This window comes from Chelmon rostratus, chromosome 15 (genome assembly GCF_017976325.1).
Source record: "Chelmon rostratus isolate fCheRos1 chromosome 15, fCheRos1.pri, whole genome shotgun sequence".
NCBI lineage: Eukaryota > Metazoa > Chordata > Actinopteri > Chaetodontiformes > Chaetodontidae > Chelmon > Chelmon rostratus.
Window position 1 is genome coordinate 16,132,548 of NC_055672.1, and position 21,517 is coordinate 16,154,064.

At 43.5% G+C, this 21,517-nt stretch overlaps 1 protein-coding gene across 1 annotated transcript; it reads right to left on the reverse strand.

Annotated features, from left to right (window-relative positions):
- Positions 1 to 3,581: 3,581 nt before the first annotated feature.
- LOC121618433 (bcl-2-modifying factor-like) lies at positions 3,582 to 16,077 on the reverse strand. The gene is made up of 4 exons (XM_041953934.1): positions 15,957 to 16,077; positions 13,800 to 13,996; positions 12,981 to 13,183; positions 3,582 to 8,042 (listed from the first exon to the last, which is right to left on the reverse strand). Exons 2-4 carry the CDS (start codon positions 13,969 to 13,971, stop codon positions 7,926 to 7,928), a joined length of 492 nt encoding a protein of 163 aa, XP_041809868.1. The 5' UTR covers positions 13,972 to 13,996; positions 15,957 to 16,077; the 3' UTR covers positions 3,582 to 7,925.
- Positions 16,078 to 21,517: the final 5,440 nt, after the last annotated feature.

A 21,517-nucleotide genomic window follows, 5' to 3' on the forward strand; every position in this document is an offset into this window, starting at 1 on the left:
CTCACAGTGCTGTGTAGTGATTGCCCAACCTCTCCTTTAGCAGAGAAAGTAAAGAAAAGGGCCGCAGATTAGAGGAAAAGTTAGAAACGGGATACGAGCAGGCAGATTTAAAGAGGGGAGAACGACCCAGTTGCAATAGCAGAAACCAGGACTGTTTATTTGATTATCAGCTACCAAGTGTTAACAGATCAATTTCTGCACACTCTCCTCCCAGCTGTGATAGGGTGGCGGAGCAGAGCAGAGCGGGCTGGAGGCGGTGGTGGGGCGGTTGGGGTTGGGGACTTTGCCAGAGGAGGTCAGCTGTGTTCAGTCACGGCAGCGGGAGGAGGGGGTTGGGGGTGGCTGCTGAGTTGCTGCGCCCACAGCATGCCCAGCTGAACCCCGATCAGCCCTTCTCCCCCCGCGCAGCGACATGCAACACTGTTGGCTTAGCTGCTTATTCCCATGACAACTGCCCGCCTGAGCCCCAGATGTGTGCAGCGAGGGGAAAAAGAAGAATGGAAAGTGTTCAAACATTTCTACGGCTGAGGCGCTGATGTGCCTTCGCCCTGACGGAGGCTAGTAGGAGTTAAGTTTGGTGTCAAATGTTTTCTACTGAAGTATCTGTAACATTTCCCAGATGCACACTCAGTTACTGAGGCCAGCATGGCTGCAGCTTTTGGAGCATTTAAGTGCACAATGGTATATGATATAATAGTGTATAGGGGTAATGGGCGTGTCTGTGGTGCTGGTGGCTCAGACATATTATTGTCATTGTTAGTTGTCGTGATAGAACTTGCAGCTCAAACACGCGTGCAAAGAACATAACCATCATAAAACCGGCAAGAGCAAAGTGTCTACAGCCATGGTGCTGAGACACAGCTATGAGCTAATGCTAAATGCTAACATCAGCGTGCCAACATGCTGATGATTAGCGGGGTTAATGTTAACAGTGTCTACCGGTTTAGCATGTTGGCAAGCTAACATTTACTAATAAAGACAAAGTAGCATACAGCAGAGGTTGATGGGAGTGTTATTAGCTTTGCAGAATAAACCAAAGTGTGGGACAAATTTAAATTTGACCTGATGATGGCGTTAATTGGTCAAAGGGGTTACTAAAGTTAGTAAAGTTCATCCTGGGGGGGGGGCATACATGTCTCTACCTTATTTCAATGCAATCCATGCAGAAGCTGTGGGGTTATTTCCACTGATCTGCTTGCACAAAATGTCATGGCAATTCGTGATTTCTTTTTTTAAGCGTCTTGTCTAGAGCCCTTACAAGCAGACTGCCTGTTGGAGCTGAACCCTGGGATGTGATAAACAACCTTCCTCACTGTAATGGAAGCATACAGTCGTAATTTTGTCTCTACAGATTTTGCTGCCAGCTAATTAAAATAGTCAAAAACACATTAATGTAATTTCAGACTCATTAAAATTAACTTTAATTTCTTTCCTCAAACCATACCTACATTAAACCATGGCTCAGTGAAAAGATCGAGCTCACAGGTGATAATTTAGTAATTGCATGTGTGTGTTGGAGTGAGGAGCCGCTGGAGGAGGTCTCAGGGGTGGGGTAGGGTCTGTGGTGCAGAGCAGGTGCCGAGGTGCCTGTCAACACTAATTTGCTGTTATTCTCTCTCACGGAGCTACTTAATTCACTGACTGACACAACGCAACACTTTAGCTCAGAGTAGGAGGGACGAATGGAAGCGGCGGTTGAATTTGTTGCACTCTGACTTTAGCTCAAGCAGAAACTCTTCTTCAGTCTGCCAGAGAGCCAGGCAAGTAGGAGTTAACGACGTAGGCTGCAGTGTTTTGATTGGCTTTGCAGACATAAACAAGAGCCGTACTTGTGCGTGACCCCTGGGCCTGACCCCAGAGATAGACGCTTCTCTAATGGGTGTCTCTTTCAGCTGGCGGCCAGGCCAGGGGAACAGAGGAGCCATTGTTTGGGCCAGGGAAAGCCAATGCTCTCCCTATTAAAGTGCTGAGCCTAGAAGAGAGGACTGTCGGAGCCATGAAGCCGAGGTAAACAGCAAAGGAGGGAGGGGACATCCTTGGCACACTGATGCCTTAGGATTTAAATTTAGGATGATATCTCAAAAAAAGCAAACAGTCCTCTCTGCAGGGATGACACTGAGCTCTCCAGTCATATGATCCTTATGTGTTTTGGCAGTTGTTTAAAAAGAACTCTTAATTAGCTCCTATTGAGACTTGAAATTCCTACACTTAAAACACCTAAGACACAGGATTAGGAGGGGAGCGCTGAACAGTTGTGTACGCAAAACCAACCGTGACTGGAGTCGAAGCTGTTGTTCTGTTTCAACCACATCCTCTGACACACGTCATCGTGTGCGTGCGTTTGTGTCGGGGGGCCACAGACAAGGGACTTTTTTTGTCCTTTTTTTTTTTTTTGCTGAAAGTGGCCAAACAGGTGAGTCAGGTGTTGTGAAGCATGAAACTGTACTTGGCATGCGTGACAATAGAAGTGCCACGCGTCAGCCCCGAGGGAGGTGGCTGTAAGTTGTCTGGTCTGCTGAATACAATAGCAACAAAATCCTGGGCGTGATTGTGAGCACACTGTAAGAAAAGCACATGAACATTCATACAGAGAGATAGATATTAAGAAACACCTTCCATGCAACTGAATACAGACTTTTTACACACTGTGAGGAAAATGCACTTTTGCCCTCCACACAGACCAGCAATACACACCAAACTTTCATGTTTATATGTGTCAAGAGCGATCAATCACTCCCGTGTCTCGAGGGCATCCATGCTGCAGTGTAACTAATCTGCAGGCTCAGCAGCTTTGGCCTTAACCTTTTAGAAAGTGACAGTAATGCAGTGTGAGGTAACTCCTCTCATTTGCTCCATACGGGGGCTCATTCAATTGTCATGTAACACTTGCTTGTGTGTGTGTGCATGTGTGCAAAGTGCACGCAACAGTTATTAGAGAGGGTTCGAAGCCCCATTGCTCCCACTAAATTAATGACCTAACAGCAGGAGGGATGTGATGGGCGCAGTCTCTGCCAAACGCCTGGCTAGCCTCAGACACTTGGCTAATCCATCAGTGGCTTACTTTCACAATAGGACTCTTTAAAGCAGCCATGTCCAAACTATTCCATAAAGGGCCGTGTGGCTGCAGGTTTTCGTTCCAACCAAGGAGGAGCGCACCAGACTGGACTCATTTAATCAGCTGATCTCACTTTTCAGCTGATAACTAAGAGATCCCTTGATGTTGATTGGTTGGCCTGGTGTGCTCCTCCTTGGTTGGAACGAAAACCTGCAGCCACACGGCCCTTTATGGAATAGTTTGGACATGCCTGCTTTAAAGTAAAAGCTCAAAGGAGTGAGAACAGAGCAAAGGAGGGAATTCATTCTTCTTCTGTACTTTTTTTTTCATCAGTTTCAGGTGTGAAAGTCTGGACTTACAACCAGAAGAATTTTAGTTCTTTTATTCCTCATCTGATGTTCCTTTTGCTCTCTAGCCATCAGTGGAGTGGTACTTCTCTCGATTTATACATGGCTCTCTCATCCAAACAAACTTGACTCAACTTGACACCTTCAATAAAATTTTATTGAAAAAAAAGTACCAATAAACAACAAGAAATCCAGGAAAAAGATTTGTAGAGCAAAGCTCCATATGTACAGCATATTGCACTACATAACAAATTGTCTTTACTTCCATATTATATCAACAACCAAAAAAAAAATATAAACACAAAAATGAGTGCACAGTAGAGTCTCGAAAACACACAGTCAATGTTTACAAAAATGCTACATTTTCGCTGGGTCTCATTTCTTGGTTTAACAGAGAGTGTGTGATAATCAAGACTTCGTTGAAACTGAGCAGTTAAAGGCATATTCCAGGGTTTTACAAATACATGTACACTTTATCTGTTCTGTAAAGAAGGGCAAATATTTCATAGCTATGAGCCAAATTTACCAAAACCATGAATTATTTTGGTTCGCTTGGTTTTGTTTATTACAATGAGATGTGCAAGGAATGTTGCAAGTTCATTTTTGTATAAAAAAAATGCCCTTGATCTCATGGACTTCAAAAGGATCCTACTAAAAATTATTTTACAAGCATGAACTGTCCTTATAAAAGCAGACCCTTTTTCTTAAGAAAATACATTTCAAAAAGTTAAAAAGACCATGAAGAAGAAATGTTATCATTAAAAAAAAAATCAAAATCAAAACCTTCCTCGAAAACTTCAAATTTATATAAAGTGGACTACAAAATTCAAGACACTGACGGTTTCCATAAAATACATGTCCCACTCTAGGGATTCTCCACACTCACATATAATGTGATGAGCGCAGCTAGGGAACCTCATTCTAACAAAATTATACAGGGCACCATGGTGGCTTGTTTCCCTTTCCAATAAATCAAACAGGCCATCGATCCCAGCGTACTTGGTCGATGCACAGATATTCATCTAACGCATGGCAAGATTAGCCCGAGAGAACAATCCAGAGTATATACTATACATTAACACACAACAGATAAGGGACCCATGGGATCTACAGAAACAAAGTACTTTCCAGTGCATATTGATTACAACACAATGATCAAGATTAAAGAATTGAACACATAAACTAACGCCCTGTGACTTGAGAAGAATATGAAGGCAACCTTCCTCTGTGTGTTTTGAAGCATTTCTAATGTCATATGTATCTTTAGTAACGGGTGGGATGGGTGATGACTCATTAATTATAAAGGAAAGGTCATATCCTGTTGAAAGGTTAAAGCATCAAAGCCGCTGCTTTTCTAAACCACATATTGTGAATCTACCCACGATGACTGGTGAAAGATAATGAAAAAGGTCTGAATTGGTTGGGCCCATCCCTGGAAAATCACAACCTTTTAAGTGAAATACTCCACCCAAAATCTATTTTTTGAGTATCGAACAAGTGCAGGCTTGAAAGATGCGTTTTCTTCTTCATGAGGAGCTGTGGTTATTGTGAATTCATGTTGGGCATAATGGTTTCCAATAGTGGTTTTCAAAATGACGATAGAAAATCGACTCCTGCAGTGTAACCTACTTCTCCACTGTCTACCTAAATTCTCCAAACAGTTACATTTTGGATATGTGAATGATTGCACCACCTCTTCTGTACAATGCTGTCCTCCTCAAAGCTGTGAAGCTCTGACAGAAGCAGTGAATTTTGGCGAAACTTTGACTATATGATTGAAATCCATTGCAACCAACATGAATTCGGACAGATCATAGGTGTTCTTCATGAAGGGCCAAAATACAAACATCTTATAGCCTACAACAGATGAGTGATACCAAAACTTAGAATTTGGGCTCAGTATTACATGAAGCAAACCAACCTGCTCTGCACAGAGTCAAACAACAGAAGAATATACAGGTCCAAGACCAACAAAAAAAAAGGAAATAAGAAGTAATTGCACACACAAGTGTATACAGTAGAAATGGGCAAATGTACAAAAATAAATAAGAAGGTAAAAAAATAAGTTACAAAGAAAAATGAACCGATGAACAATACCCATGTAATAAAGGAGCAGCACAAAGAGGAAGCCAAGAGCCAATGGTGGGACGGGCGCAACAGGGAACTGGCTCAGCGTTCAGGATCCGCAGGAAACTATAACCACAACCACATTCAGTGCACCTCACGCCTACAACTACTACATGCTCAGTGGCCCCCGTCACCACAACAGTCAGCAAGTCAGCCTCCGGCTCCTCAGTCAAACTGTACCTTTATGTCTGTGCTGAAAAATTGGCCAAGAGGAATTTTTGAACTGAAATGAAAATAAGAGACTTGACAACACCCCCGGGAGGTTTCATTGTAAATAAATGGGTGAAAACACTGCTCTCCTTCTAACCATGTAACAGATTCTCAAGGTTACCAGTAGCCCACACAGTCCGTCCCTGAGACATCTCTAAGAAAATGAGAGGAAACCCTAATTATGCAGTGATAAACTTGACACATTGTAAGGAGCAAGTAATTACAGACCCCTGATATGTACTGCTCCTTGGGTCAAAAAGTTGGCCTGGGTTCAGCAATGGAGAATATAACAAACAGCATCTTCAACAGTGTCTTTCAACATATTCATATTTCAACAATAATTACAGTCATTTTCACTTTTGTGTTTTTGTCATTTGTCTGCTGAGTCGGTGGTGGTTGTATGTGCTAAAAATGTCCCAAATCTGGATCTGAGCACTAAAGACAACACGAAACCACCCAACAAAATGTAAAATGATGTAAAACCCTATAAAAGTAGCCTGAGAAGATCTGTTTCACAGATTGATTATGCAGTATTGTTTGGTGTTCAGAACACACGGGCTGTGAAAAACAGAAACCTTTCAATGGAGTGAGGTGGCTCTATTGTAACTCTGCTGTAGCCTGAAACACTGGTACGTGAAATTTCCAGAACCCATATCCAATCCAGACTCCAGACTGCGTTCTGTCAGGTCTCAACATTGATTATTTGTCTAGGACATGAGAGTGAAATGTTGTGGCAAGAACACAAGTCATAACTGAAAACCTTCATTCAAGACAGAGGTTAGCTTGGTAACAATCTGAACTCTTGAAGGGTGTGCGTCTAGTGCAAAAACAGTGGATCCACAGTTCCACTTCAAGGGCATGGAGGTCTGAAAACAATCACATGAAAAGGATACATCTAAAATACAGGAATAACTTGAATTTGAGGATGAATTTGGGAACACATTGAAACTAATAAAGAGAATCTGGTGTTCTCACTAAATTTGAAATTAAATCATTATAGTAGACTTGGCCAAATACTTTTGTTAGGTAAAGGATGGTTTGCTCTGGATAACAAACAATGTGCTTTAACTCTAATGCTAGAATTTAGTGCACAGGTGCTAGACCTCCAAAACTCAGGCAAAAAGTAAGCACAACATAACTTCAATCTAAATATAATTTCGTGATTTCATTTGTCTTTTTAAGTTCTTCTTTAGTGTGCTACATCTCAGACAACATCCATTCAGCAAGTAATAGGCCTTAGATCCTACACGCCAATAAGGGAAGTTGCATAATCAGTTATATGATTCTGTGATGTCCAATCACCACAGGGTATATATATCCTCATATTGCTGTAAGATTGAGTTGCATTGCATTTTTATTGAATGCTGTTGTACACAGGTTTGCTAACAGTCACCAGGCTTGTTTGACCAGTCACTGATGTTCAGTACAAACTCCACCGAGGTCCTGAGCCATCAAAATGTTCTAATTGTTTGACATGTAGCATGTGACTGAAGAAAAACTTAAAACATTGGTGCATATCAAAGAAAGATCTTTCGATTGCAGAGACTTGGTTCCCAATATTTTGAATGATACTGTGGGAACGTGTTCAAACTTAATACCATACCGAAGAAAATGGAGCAGTAAGAAAACAAAAATAGAAAGCAAAATAAAGAAAATAAGACGACATAAATGTTCCATTGAGGTGAGGTGCAAAATGCTTTGTTCTGAGAAGTTGCCTCTTTGGAAATTAGTTAATCAACTTGTCTGGTCAGCTGGGAAACTCACGCCACATTTCCTTTCATTTCCTAACCATCTCATCTTGCCTGTCAAAGTTGCTCAATACTCATTCTGGCAGAATACATTGAATAAGGCATGCCCAGGGTCTGTGGAGGTCATTAAAGATGGATACATGTTGAAGTGCAAAAAATTTACCAAGAACAATGTACTGTACAAAACTACTACACCACACGTTTACCAAAATATGAACATTGTCCTGTAGAGGAATCTCGGAGCATCATGGCATCTTCTTGGAAAGAAAAAAACACGCACGACCTTGTATAAAAGTTGGTTGTCTCCGTCCCGCGGTGACACTATGTCTCCTTTCTTTTTTCCCCCCAAAACAGACCCGTGTTAGATTTGACAGTGCCATTAAGAGTCCAGTTCCTCAGAGAGATGAAGAAAAGGGATGTGAGGGGAAAGACCCCCCCTCACCTCCGTCCCGCTCCACCTCCTCCAGCAATGAACCCCCTGTCAAACAGAAGGCTGAGCAGAGCTGCGCCCAGGCGCCACCACAGCGGCCACTGGTTCCTTTGGTTTCGATGATACTGAAACAACAACAAAGATCAAACATATTTAAGTTAGTGCATTCTTCAAACACTAGTGAGGTCACTAGTTTGGGTTTTCATGTTGTGCTGTCAGTACGCAGACTGACAGTGCGCACGGTGAAAAGGGTCAACTGAGAAGAGGGTAAGACAAAACCAGACACCGGAACAACGCTGATATTTTCACAACAGTCTGCTTCTGTCCCCAGCAACACTTACTACAGAGGCCTCCCTATTGTGCTGGATCCCTACACAGTCCCGCCTTCCCAACACACATTCCGAGCCGTAAACACATTCATCACACGGTCACACTTTTTAAAATCTTTCTGGCAGAGACCAGCAGCGAGTGGCTCAGGAGGAGGCTCGCTCAGGTTTGCGAGCCAACTGGATTGTGAGCGATTAGGGGGGATAATGCTATCTCGGCCATTGAGAAGCTGAGATAAGATAATTGCACCAAATGGGATTAGGGAGCTCTTGATGAAGGCAGGGAGCCTCAGGAAAACACGTATCCGCACGAGCGAGGTACAGTAGTACAACAGCTCATCTGCAGACGAAAGGCAGACTCCACCATGGCTGATAGCGCCATGGTTATTTTCAGCCCATAAGGGCTGTAAACTAAGGGAGGCTTCAGATTACTTTTTCATGACAATGCACCAAAGTGAAGCACGTTTTCTTGGGAATGTTCTGCTGCTGTTTATGAGAGGGAAAACATCTAAAGGCAGAGATTAGATATGCCATATTTACAAGACTGCTAAGGTGGTGTCCAAACATTGACCTAGTTACCAGCCAAGAACTGCCATTGTGATAAGGTTTCTATACTCTTATCACTTTGTGGTGAACATTGCGGGGTGTTGCGTAGGCTTTGCCAGGTTCCAACCAGCATGTGTATATCTTACTTACTACTTGCTTACTCATACTCAGTAAGAGGTCAAATAAATAAGTAAATAAATAAAAATCATCAAATCAAAGACTGCTGGGAATCTTAATCAAACCAGTTCTCTGTTGTATGACATTAAATTAAATCTTGCCTGGGGATATTTTGATAAGGACATAATAATAGCATAATGTCTGTTTCAAATAAACATAGGCAATACTTAAATGCAGCACAAAATGGGTGAGCTGGCAGCCAGCATGGTTCAACTTAAAACTAAATGTTATGAGAGATTATTTGCATATTGTGTGTCAATATGTGCAACACTTAATCATGATTAGAGTTTCAACATTAAACAGCAAAAGCTGCAGGAGAAAAATGAGTAAACTAAGGGATTTAGCATTACGAGCTACCTGTGAAGCAATTAATCTTTATAAACAGAAACAGAATGTTCCTGTGGCAGTGACCTTTTGCCCTGCACTCTTACTAAGCTGAGAGAGAGGCACTGAAACAAACAGAGAAAAAGAGAGTGTGTGAATGAGAAAAAAAGGTGTGCACAGGCCTGTCGCAACTTAGTCATGAGTCATGCCACCAACTGTCAAAATGAAGCTAGGGCCCTAAATTTAGCCAGTGATAGAGCGGCAGAGTCTAGCCAGATGCTCCGTGTCGTCACTCTGACACCAGCCTGATGTGCTTTATCAGTGTCCCATGTGGGCTGTCTGTCCAGCCAGCTGCTCTGAAGCTCTGCCTTATCTCTTGAGCAAACATTACAGCCTAAATAGCAAGAACCTCTGGACTAGTCACATCGGGGAGCAGACAAGGAGCCAAGGAAAAATACAAAGAGCTGTATTATTAGATAATAGAGAGCATCACAAATGGACATCACCATGAACAACAATCATCACAGCACAATGAGTGAAGAGTAAACATCCAAAGCCAGCTTCGTGTGTTTTTATTTCCAGTGCAACTCCTCCCCCCCTCAACAAGTGCTGAAAGGAGTGCCGTGCCCTCACTGGAACAGTGAAGAGATAAAGCCACAAACACTGCGCGCGTGCAGACACACACACACACTCAGATACACACACAGGCGATATTCAACCCTGCTTTCAACACCTCCTATCGAAAGCACCAGGAGTCGTCTCTCTTAAAAAAACATGGGGATGAAACCTAACTCTGCTCCTTGCCCTGTGCAGGCTGGAGCCGTCTTCCTGCCATTGTGACTGTCATTATTGCTGTGTCTCAAATGGCGGGCCGGCTAATGTCAGCCGTCCTCTGGGGACCTCAGCGTCCCCTCCAGCCCTCTCTGACAGAGGAGCAATTTATCTGTCAGCATCCACCAGCACTCCTTCGCTACCTAATCCCTCCTTTTGCCAGGGGCCATGGGCTCCCATGGAGAACACTCACAGCTACATCGCTCCCAGATCCATCAAGGAGATGGCAGTCGATGGCACTTGGATGGCTCAGGGACAAGTGTCTGCACTGAATGACTGCAATCACCTCCTGAAAGGAGTGGACAGGAATGCGACCTGACAGACAGTACCACTATGATGGAGTGAAAGTTTTTGTACTGACTGTCATATTGTGTGACGTGATACTGAGAGGTGAAAGGCGGAAAAAAGCAGAAAAAAAGGCGAGTGTATTCATGAATGAGCATGTACACACACACGCGCACAACACAATCAATTGCACAACCAGAGCTAGAAATAGCAATTACAGAGGCTTCAGCATAAATAAGCATTCAAAATGCACAAGTGTGTTTAGGTTGTAAAAACATCCCTCAGGCCACACACAAACACACACACACAAAGGGGCAGAAATTTAGTTTTGCTTCACTTGAATGACAAGTATCGACAATGGTCATACTGGTCTCTAAGCAAGTTAGTTCCCTTCTTCTTCATGGTGTACACAAAAAGTATTATTCTCTTCATTGCTTGGTCACTATCACAACATTAGTGTCTCCTGTCACTTGCAGCTTCAGGATATGACTTCACAGGGCCGTTCTCACTCTGACTGTCCTCTCTACTGTTGACTCAAGCAGCGCAAAGCAGCACAAGCCACTTCCTCATCCCCTGACCCAGGCCTGCCTCTAATGTGCGTCAATAGATCCCAGTCGCACAAATCGCAGCAACCCTCCTGTCTGACTGTCTGGTTGTCTGCGTTGCGTTTGCCAGTGTCACAGTGCATGAGTCATGCTGAGCTGCAGGGGTATAAATAACTTGATAAGCGTATGAGAAAATCAGAAAGTGTCTCGCACGTCTGGCTATGAAGTTAAAAAAAAAAGAAGAAATATATTATGTGCCGGGCAGGGAGGGTCCCAAAAGGGAGGTTTTAAGACAGCCAAAGATGATTGTTACTTGATCATTTGAGGTTCATTTCCAAACCTCCTTCCCTCATATACAAACTTATACCGTATTTATGGATCCCACCCCCTCTCTCTATGGCTGCATAGACCTCTTATTTGGTTGTCTCCTGTGGCTGAGCGAAGGGGCTGACTGGAGACTCCCTAGAACCACAGCTGTCCCCCTTGGGGCTCACACGCTGAGCTTCGGGTTACAACATGTTTACCTACTCCCGCCACTTCTGCTTTTTCCTGGACATATCAGTCTGTGTGTGTTTAAATGTGCATGTGTGAATAAATATGTGTGTTAGACTGTTAGCTACTTGTGCAGCAATAGACTCTCGCACTCCCCTGAGGTGTTTATGTATATTTTTGATGTTGCAGCCAATGAAAGGACTGTGTGCCGCTGTTGTACAACACCAGCAACATTATGCAGCACACGGACTCAGTGGACAGTTTTACCCTGACCACAGTGTATTGTTTGAGGCCAGGCATCCTCCACGCCACTTGCCTCCACAGCACACTGAGGGGAAGAGAGAAAGAGAGAGAGAGAGGGAGAGAGAGAGAGAGAGAAATAAACAGGAAGAGGAGGCAGGGGGAGGGCCTGGGGCTGGCGAGGTGGGGGAAGGGCTGTCCTGGTTCAGCAATGTCTTTGGCTTGAGGGAAGGGGGGCGGGTGAATTACTGGGCTCTGTAAGTTCTGCATGTGCACACAGCCTCTCCAAAACAAATATGGAGCAAACACAATAAAACAGAGCAAACTTTTTCCCCACCATAAATCTTTGTCGGATTAATGTGGGATCCAAATATTAATTAAAAAAACTGTGGATGGTGTTGTTGGTGTGTGGATGGCGCTTTTTTCTGCTGAGACTTTAAAAGAACCCCACCCTAACCTGACACATACAAATTATGACACACACAAACACAACGACATCTATTTTGATGGCGGTAGAGTTATGCTTATTCTGGAGCATATTGGGTTGATTAAAAATTAAAGCGGTGTAGGCTCTCTATGTAAGACCCATGCAAGCTACTGATTTAATGAGCCATAATAAGAACAAAATATAACGTTACCTTTGAACTTTCAGTTGAAAATTGAGACAGAGCTGTCTCACGTCCACACTAAACAAATCACGTTTACCCAAGCATACAGCTCCTGGCAATCCAAGGGGCCAGACCGAGTCCAAAATCACAGTAAAAATAAGGAAAAGTCTCTCCTCCACCTTTGTGCAATATTTTGTGTCTAAAGAGGCTGGTTTAACAAGTTCAATTTCCTCCTTCATATGAAATAATGAGGTGGGAAATTCTTCCCTATTCCTTTACTGCAGCTATGTTATAGAGGCAAAGAGCCTAGAAGTGTTTATGGTGTTTTCTCATGTGGTTGCATGGTATTAAAGGAACTGATTTGTATATAATTGTATAATTGTATAAAGCCCTCCTGGCTTTACTGCATTGTAATTTAGCAGCTCAGCTTGAGTGGCCTATCTTGAGGCTATCCAAATAATGTGAAAGAGATCTGTTTGCCTGGTGGCACTCACAGGTTAATATCTTAGACAAATCTGAAAACCGTCAGGATTGCCTGCACACATCACTTGTCATGGGGCACCAAGAGGAGATTCTGTCATTGCTTGGGGTATTATTGGCTAGTTGCACTTGTTTACTGCCATCAAACTAGGGGCCAAAGTGTCTGTCTTGAGTTGGTACAGTTAGCAGGATGTATATGTCCTCCTCACCAGTTGTAGGTGTTCCCGGTGAAACTGGTCTCCTATCAGCTGGAGTTTCTGGCCAATGCAGGCCTCCACACTGCGGGCCACGGGCTGCTGCCGGGGAAGCTGCTCCATCTCGTTTTGTTCCCCTTCGCTTTCTTGTCGCCTGTCTTCCTGATCCCCAACAAGCTCAAAGTGTGCCGGGAAGTGCAATCGAAAACCTGCGTTGCCTGTTGAGTGTTGAGGCTGAGACTTATTATTTTATCAACAACACAAATGTTCAGAATAAGAATGTAGTACAGCAACAGGTACAAAGAGCAGCCAAATACTGCTGAACATGTCTTTGACCAATCAGAATTCTTGGCTTTAACCACAATTTTCCCACTTGTTGTGTCTCTTTTTAATCAAACACTGTGAGTCTCATTCGTCACCCGCCCACAACAAACTCACATGACACAGATTTGAGGTCAGTCAGTTGTCATGGAGCCTCTTGGGCATGATTACTTGTATATGGCGCCAATGTAACTTTGCTGTCACTGATTATCAGGTCTCTGTACAGTTGCTGCTCACACAGGTAAGCACTTCTGTCACGTCCTTTCAGTCACAATGCCAGTCTGGCGCCTTTTGAATAGCAAAGCAGCTGGGTACACTCCATACAGACCATAAAAGCCACTGTGATCACGACTATCAGGCGCCAGGGATGAGATCAGCGCTGCAACATTGTTACCCATTTCTCACAGTAAGTCTCACATTATACTTCCGTGCTTCACTTTTATAACACTGGTTATCACTCACAAGGCATCGTTCCTTTCTCTCTTTTGAAATGCGGTATGCCATCGGCCTTACCGTAGAAGAGTGGTCTGGGCTCCTCTGCGACTCCACAGGGCAGCATGCCGTTGTACGGTGCCAGGGCAGGGCCAGGTGTCTGTGTGCCCCGGTCTTCACACTTTATCTCTCGGAATGTGGTGTGCCAGCAGTGGGGGTCTGGCTCAAACACATCATCCTCCTCATCGTCCATACGGGGGCACTATAAGATGAGCAGCCTTAACAGGAGCAGGAGAGAGAGAGAAAGGTCACTGCTACAGCTGAATATAGAACATTTGCCTCAACACATGAATCTAAGGCACACCAAGTTCTTACTTCACTAATGATGGTAGCCTTGGAGAGTCTGCATTGTGCTTGATGAGATGATCTCAGACACATTCATTAGACGTTTATTCCTCCAAAGCATTCATTATCATTATAGACAAGCTGTCTGGTTTATAAAGAGTGCCCTCAAATCAATAAAACCACACTGGACAAGTTGGGAAGAGAAAATGAGCAAACGCTCTGCCTTCATTTGTGGTAAAGGGCTCAGTGCTTATTTAGACAAATGGCTCTGTTCATCTCAGTGATGAAACCACACATTTCACTGCGGTTAGGTGACTCGGTTGAGATACATTTACATAAATGGGAGTTTGGCTGACTCAGTTAAATGAGAGGTAGAACCTCTCTTGTCTGTGCTAAGCCTTGGGACAGGAGTCTGGTTTGTTAAATAACTGTCACATAATGACTATCTTATAAAACTAATATCAGGTACTTGCAGATATCAATGAATGTATGAATATTTGGAATTTACACAGTATGTAAACTTGATGGCAGGAATAATAAAAACATTAAAGAAGCGTGGCAAGAATCTCATGGCGCACTCAGGAATCTCTCGAGTGTCAATGATGCACTCCACTCAACCCTGAATCATATGACGGGTCAAAGAGTTATCAAAATATGGGTGAAATTCAAGTTGCCTCACCAGCTCACCCCCAAGTCACTGTTGAATTGTAATACTGGGTTAGACTACTACCACACTTCCAAATTAGGGTCCACAGCAAAAGGGTAATGACAGTCTTTGAGGAAAATCCTAAACCACTCTCCTTACCCTGGTCTGTCAGCTTGCCAGCTCCCTGAGGAGGAGTTTTCATTTCTTCACCCAACATAAGCAGATTGGCCCGACTCTAGCATGCCCAGACCTCACAATATACTGTGTGCGTTCACAATAAACCCTGTGTGTAAAACCACTTAATGCTTTGTTTTGACAAACAAAGAGTAAGAACATGGAAGGCGCAGAAGAAGAAGAAGAAAAAAAAAAGAAACACAGGCACAACTTCCAGACACCCAGGGCTGCTTTCTGTACTGGTCCACCTTCCTGCAGTGAGCTGTGTGTTTGTGTCAGACAGTGGCTCCCCCTGCTGCAAACAAAATGACCCTAACAAAAGGGAAGGAGGGAAAGATGGGGGGTGGTGAGGCGGCTCTGTTATTGACACACTTTCAATCCTGTTATCAGGAGCCTCACATCGCACCATTTTCTACTTTGTTTAACATTATGCGCGTCAAAACCTAAAGTGACTCGCGACCTCCTCCAGCTCGACGAGTCTCGCGACAGTTTTTATCCAATAAGCTCGTTAATAATCCGCAGATTCAGCATCAAATAAAAGAAAAGGGCGTTCTGAAAAGTAATTTTTATCAGAAATCCTTGTGTAATGATGTAAAGTAACGTTAAAATTTACATACTTTTGAAAATAAATGTCTACAAACGTCTTAAATACGAAATTGCACGTTTAAGTAACATATTTACATCTGTGGTGAAAATGGCTGTCACTACAATTCAATAAAGACAGAAATAGCAGAGACACATTTGCCGCACAAACAACCGTGCAGTCTGAAGTCCATTCACCGACTGAGCTCCATAAACCGGGAAAGCCGGTGTAATTCAAATCGCTGCCGTATGAATGACAAGCTGTGTTACACTAAACACTGTCTGTATTTGGACCGCTTTGACGTTTCGGTACAATAGTGAACACGTCAAACGCCGAAATAAATGTGCTGCAGCTGTTGCTCCAAAGACAACAGCGGCACGTTGCTGCTGCTTCCTAAGGACGCGGGTGTCACTTAACGTTAAGTTAACGTTAAAGCCCGTGACGACATGCTAGTGAAAAGTCTTCAACGAGCGCGGACATTTAAACTTACCACAGAGGTGGGCTTCGTTGTAACGGTTGTCTTACACTCAGAAAAAAAGGACAAAAATTCAATATCCTGACAAGTCAGGCGAGTTTAGTCCGTATCTCATCCGCGACTACTTCATTCTGCGAGAAAAACTGCAACTAGCCGATTTCATTTCGCCGACGTAAGCTCCAAACTGACTCCGCCTGTCCGGGCGTGGTGCTGAAAGTTAGTAAATAAACCCTCCTTAAAGACGCGGCTGTTTCTGTCGTCCGACTGCATGGAATCTCAGCAGAGGCAGGGCCTGTCCCTTTAAGGCCGATCTACATTCGGACGCTTTAACCAATCGACGAGTTTGTTTTTATCCCGCCTTTCCCATCGCGTATTCAGACACGTGGACGGGAAATTCCCCGTAGCACGAGACCGCTTTCACGCTCATCTGGTCAGAAACCTGTGAACTGCTGTTACCAGGAAGCTTTCAATTGCCAGTGACATTAAAGAGAAAATAGGAACACACAAGGCTACACCCTGTTCATGTGATGCGATACCTGCATTGCCGTCTGTATCTATCTGCCATTTAAGGCAATAAATAATAATTATTTATTAAAAGTCTGGTTACAGTTTAAATCGTCTCATAACAATATAATTAATCTGACTGTTCCAGCTTCAGGTCTGTAAGTCTATTAATATCTATAATTACAGGCCAAGTTCACGTTTGATTTTATATTTCACATTTAAGTTTAAGTTAGGAAAATCCAAGTATCTTCAACAACTAATTTTGTTCAGTTTAAGTGGAAATGGTCTAGATCTTGATCAGTCTAATTAGACATAGATCAAAGTCAACACCAAAATTTCAGTCTTAAGTTGACTGATAGCAGAGAAGTGATTGCTCTTGTAAGGCTGGATCTCAAACTTTGCCTGTTGTTATTAGATTTTGTTCAGCTAATGACAATGATGGGGGAGCAACTAATAAAAAAGAAATGATTCAGATCAGCATCATAGCATCAGCAAACTCTACTTAGTTAATTTTCCCTACATCATAAACTATATTAGTTCAACTTAGTTCCACTCCATATGTTTCCCCTGGCAGAAACATACAGATACTGCAAACATCACAACTACACAATATGCTGTCTGCACAGGATGGGGTGCATGAGGTAATTCCCAATATAACATTTTTCAGTTCAGACACAGCCTATAACATTCGATTTATTTTCTACTTGACTTATAACCAGCTCACAGCTTGACAGTTAAGCATGTCCATACTGAGCTGATTCTAGTAGTCTCTTGTTATGGATGGCAGCTTAGTGCCGGTGATCTGCCCCCTCCCCCTCAGGGCCATCACTGATCAATAAACCCCCGGACAGCTGGAGCTGAGGCCGACCCTCTGCATTCTCTCACAGAGCATCACCCTGCCCCCAACTCCTCTTTCTCTCCCCCTGTCCTTCAACTGTGAACACTGAGCTGTGTGAGAAGTCACGGGTCCCTGCCTCCTCTGTCCTGCCTGAATTGGATGAACCTCCTCCAGTTTTGGCGCACCTGCGGCCTCTCCAGAGAGGTGGAGATGTACTTTGGAAGAGGAGATTGGTTTCCCCGCTCACTGTGATATTGGAAACTTGATCACTTCTTGCATGAGTGACTGCTGTAAACAACAAAAGGCGCAAAGATGTGGGAGCATTAGTTGCAGTTTCCTTTTGTGTTTCAGCCAAACAAAGGAGATCCCCCTGTACTTAAGAGACCATCAAGAAGACACCTGTAATCACTAAAGAGAAAGAGTCCTTTTGAAAACAGGTCATTGTCGTAGACACAGTGAGCAAGTTAAAGTGTCCCACTGCAGAGTAATATAAGCTGTGAAATATAATCACGAGTCTGACAACCTTTTCATGGTTATTTGTTACCGTTTGACTGGTTTATTATTTGAAAGTCCTGAAATGAAACATAAATGAAAAACTGTATACAGTATTGATGACAGAAGAGATATCTTAAGAAAACAAACCTAAGTTATTCATTAACACGCATTAGTCTGCACACATTAGTTAGTATTTGAGAGTAGCTGCAGAAATTATTGAGCCCTCAGTGGGACACATAGGCAGGCCTCTATAACATAAATAATGAATATGGATAAATTCACTGCAGCTCTTACCACTAGCTAAGAACATAAATTATAAATTCAACACATTGCTGACTTAACTAATCGAGCAGTGTCTATCAGTATGTGGATTGTGGCTTTGTGTTGATGAAAGACATGGCTCTAAGTCTTTGAAGTGCACACCCACAAATTGCATTTGCACACCTTCTCCAGTCAAACCTTTCACTGAAATGAGAATACATTAACAGAATGCAGCGCCTGGCAAATATCTGTTCAGGTCTCTTTCTCTCCCTTCAATGCAAAACAATATTATCATTGACTTGTTTTTGTATTGTGGAGAGCAAGTGTTCATAAATAAGTTCCCACTGACTCCTGAGAACCCTGAGAGAGAGCAGGCAGGCATCAGTTTGTGTTACATCAGAAAAAGCTGTTTCTGAAGAGCGATGCATGCACACCCACACACACTTGCAGAAGAAACACGCATGCACGCATACCCGTGCGCGCACAAACACACATGGCTGCACAATCACATGCCCTACTTCCTCTGTAACCTCAAAAGCCCATTCTCCCTCTTGATATCTCATTCTCTATGTGTACACACATCTATCGCACACACACACACACACACACACACACACACACACCATGCCTGTCTCCCACCAAAACATTCTCAGCATGTGAATCCTGCCTGGAAACTAGAAAGGAGGGATTTCATTTGCTCCAACTGGACATGTTCCATGGCAACCGCATCCTGACTGCGAGCCAGTTAGATGAGATATGTGCGGCACACTGACCCAATGGCAGAGATCATACTGGAGCAGTGACCTGATAACAAAAGGTCCTCCTGTCAACAGAAAGCTACAGAAAGCCCTAAAGACACCGTGTAATCTTGTACTTCTGTCCTTCATATCGCTATAATTCTTATTTTGGGAGTTTCAGCAAAGTCAGATCAGGGCCAAAGAATGTGACAGCATGTGAAGCTGTAAGGTTACACACACACACACACACACACACACACACACACACACATATGCATCCATAAAGCTCCTGTGGGAGTCGCCTTAGGTTTGTTCTCATCATCAAAGTCATCTGTTCTTTTCTTGAAGTCAAGTGACCCAGAGAAATGCATGCATTGTCTGACTATTGCCTTTAGTGTTTCAACCTATGAACAGTGTATATTGTATATACGAGTGCCACCCAAATGAGTAAAAATAGTCCCTTTACGTGAGTGTTAAAATGTGCAGTAAGTGGTGAAAGTGTGCTCATTTTTCTGTCAACCCCTAACAGATCCTCTTGGGTGAAGACTGATTGAATAATGTAGCAGGTGTGGAGAGGCGGAGTGGGGTAATTTTGTGCTTGAACGCAGCCTCTTTTAGAAATTGTGGCGGTGAGGCTGGTTATGAGGCAACGACACCCGATCTGGCCGCCGTAACTGAGAGCTCAGGCACAAACGGCCACCTTTGTAAGGGCTGTCTGGTAATCATACATCCCCGTCTGGCTGTAGACTAGCAGCCAAACCTCACACTCTCAAAACTCTCAGAGTGACTCAGCTACAATGGTCTTTGTTATTGCGGGGGATCATCCCACACTTAGCAAAAGTCATTCTCAAGAGAAATACAGATACATACAGAAGAAGCCAAATGTGTTTGGTAAAAAATATAGAATATTTCCAGCCATGTCCTTTAATAAAATAAGCCACTGTTTGTTTATTTGGCATTAATCATGGGCATAATAATGAAATGTGTTTGAGAATTATTTGTTTAGTTGACTGTTTAACATTTGAAACCATGTCAGCTGAGACCTGTGATGACTGCATGATGCTGACCGCAGGACCACAATTACCATGTCAGTGCACATCTGCAGCGTAGAGGTGCTTATTTATTTCCTCAGTTAGTCTCCTCTAAAGGGAAAAAAGAAAAGAAAATGAGACTCAAAACTACTGTGGCATGTGTAACTGCTCTACATACGCTGACCCTTTGCTGAACCGACCACCGTTTGATTGTCACTGCAGGTAGCGTAGCATAGCCCTGCGTGATACGCTGCCGTTTACATTATAGCGACCCACACACTGAAGTCCAGCAATTCACAAACTGCAGGTGACGCTTTCATGTCAAGCGAGAAGAATCAATTGAAAGGCAGAAGCCTGTCTTCGGGTTTCTTCAATGTTTTGCCCGTCGGCTAATCGTAGGCAGGAGTCATCTGGAAAAGTCTGGGCTTCACTTAATGAGACTGACCAGTGTGTCAAGCTGTTCTGCTTGTTCTATGGGGAATCTGAGGGTGTATGTGCGGCAACTGTAGCAACAACTCGCGCACAAACATGCACACGGCAGATAAGTTTGGATAAGTGTGTGGGAAAGCTGACCAGTTACCCAGCCCGCACAAAGGCACTCTGTTTAATCTGCTGCACACATTAAAGCCACGGCACCTCAAAGCAAGCATGTCCTAACAGCTGTGGACATGCCTCCATCTCTCTCTCTCTCTGAAGTGATGCAGCACAGCGGTGTCCGCAGCCACGCAGCGGAGAAGCAGAGGACGAAGACTTGGAGGCTGCTCACCATGAATGAGTCAATCTCACACCAGGGTTATGACAATCCAAAGAGCCCTCAAAACCCAACACAGCCCTTCAGGCGTGCACAAAGGGCTTTTCTCCACCATTAAAGGCGTCACACTGGTCCTCCATGCTTTGAAATGCTGATATTGTTTTCTACAGGATTTTCGTCATGCTTTCAACATGAAATCCCCAGAGGTAATAATAAAAAGAGATCAAATAAATGTAACAAATGGCTTAATATTTAATCACTGTTCATCATTAAACTATTTAAATAAAGCTGATTACAATCAGCGCTCCGGCTTTTAGAACAGCACAGATCCACTACAGACATATCAGGACTTTTTCATTTGCGACTTAATTAACTGTGGATGGCTCAAAGGCGGCCTGCTGCTGCGTGGAGGTCCAGCTCAGAGGCCTGCAAGCAGTGTGTGCAAAAGCACCATTAATGGCATCTATCATCAGCTACTAATTATGCTGCCTGTGGGCCCCGACTGGATCCGGTTTCAGCTTTTGGGCTCCAGCCACCAAACACTTAGCATTCATATTTAATCACACCTCATTATCCGCCAACAATGTAGGAAAGAGACAGAGACCTTACCTGATATGCCAGAAAGACAACATACAGACAGACAGAAAAGAAAATCTTGCACACACACAAACCGTCACCTGCAAAGACAAATAGCTGCAACACCCCCCTCATCCTCCCTCATCAATGGGCATTTGGAGAAGTGGTCTTTGCTCTTGAAGTGACTCAACCTCTTTAATGAGAGGTAGCGTCCCCAATTCTGTGCTTTCTCAGCAAGTTGGTCCTTTCATGTGAGATCCTTTTCTGTTCGGCCTTTTCTGGTTCAAAGAGCCGCAAAAACAAACGGAGGCTAATCCTTTATCCTCACAACAACTGCTGGCTTGTTGCCGGGTTATCAGCTTAGAGTCATCGTGATGTCACAC

Bases quoted from the DNA above. Each gene is read 5' to 3' on its own strand.
- LOC121618433 (XM_041953934.1), bottom strand. From the start codon at position 13,971: ATGGACGATGAGGAGGATGATGTGTTTGAGCCAGACCCCCACTGCTGG. The intron at 13,184-13,799 runs GTAAGGCCGATG...AACACTCAACAG, and splicing joins GCCCAGACCACTCTTCTACG to GCAACGCAGGTTTTCGATTG. The intron at 8,043-12,980 runs GTGAGGAGGACA...TTGTTGTTTCAG, and splicing joins ACCGGGAACACCTACAACTG to TATCATCGAAACCAAAGGAA.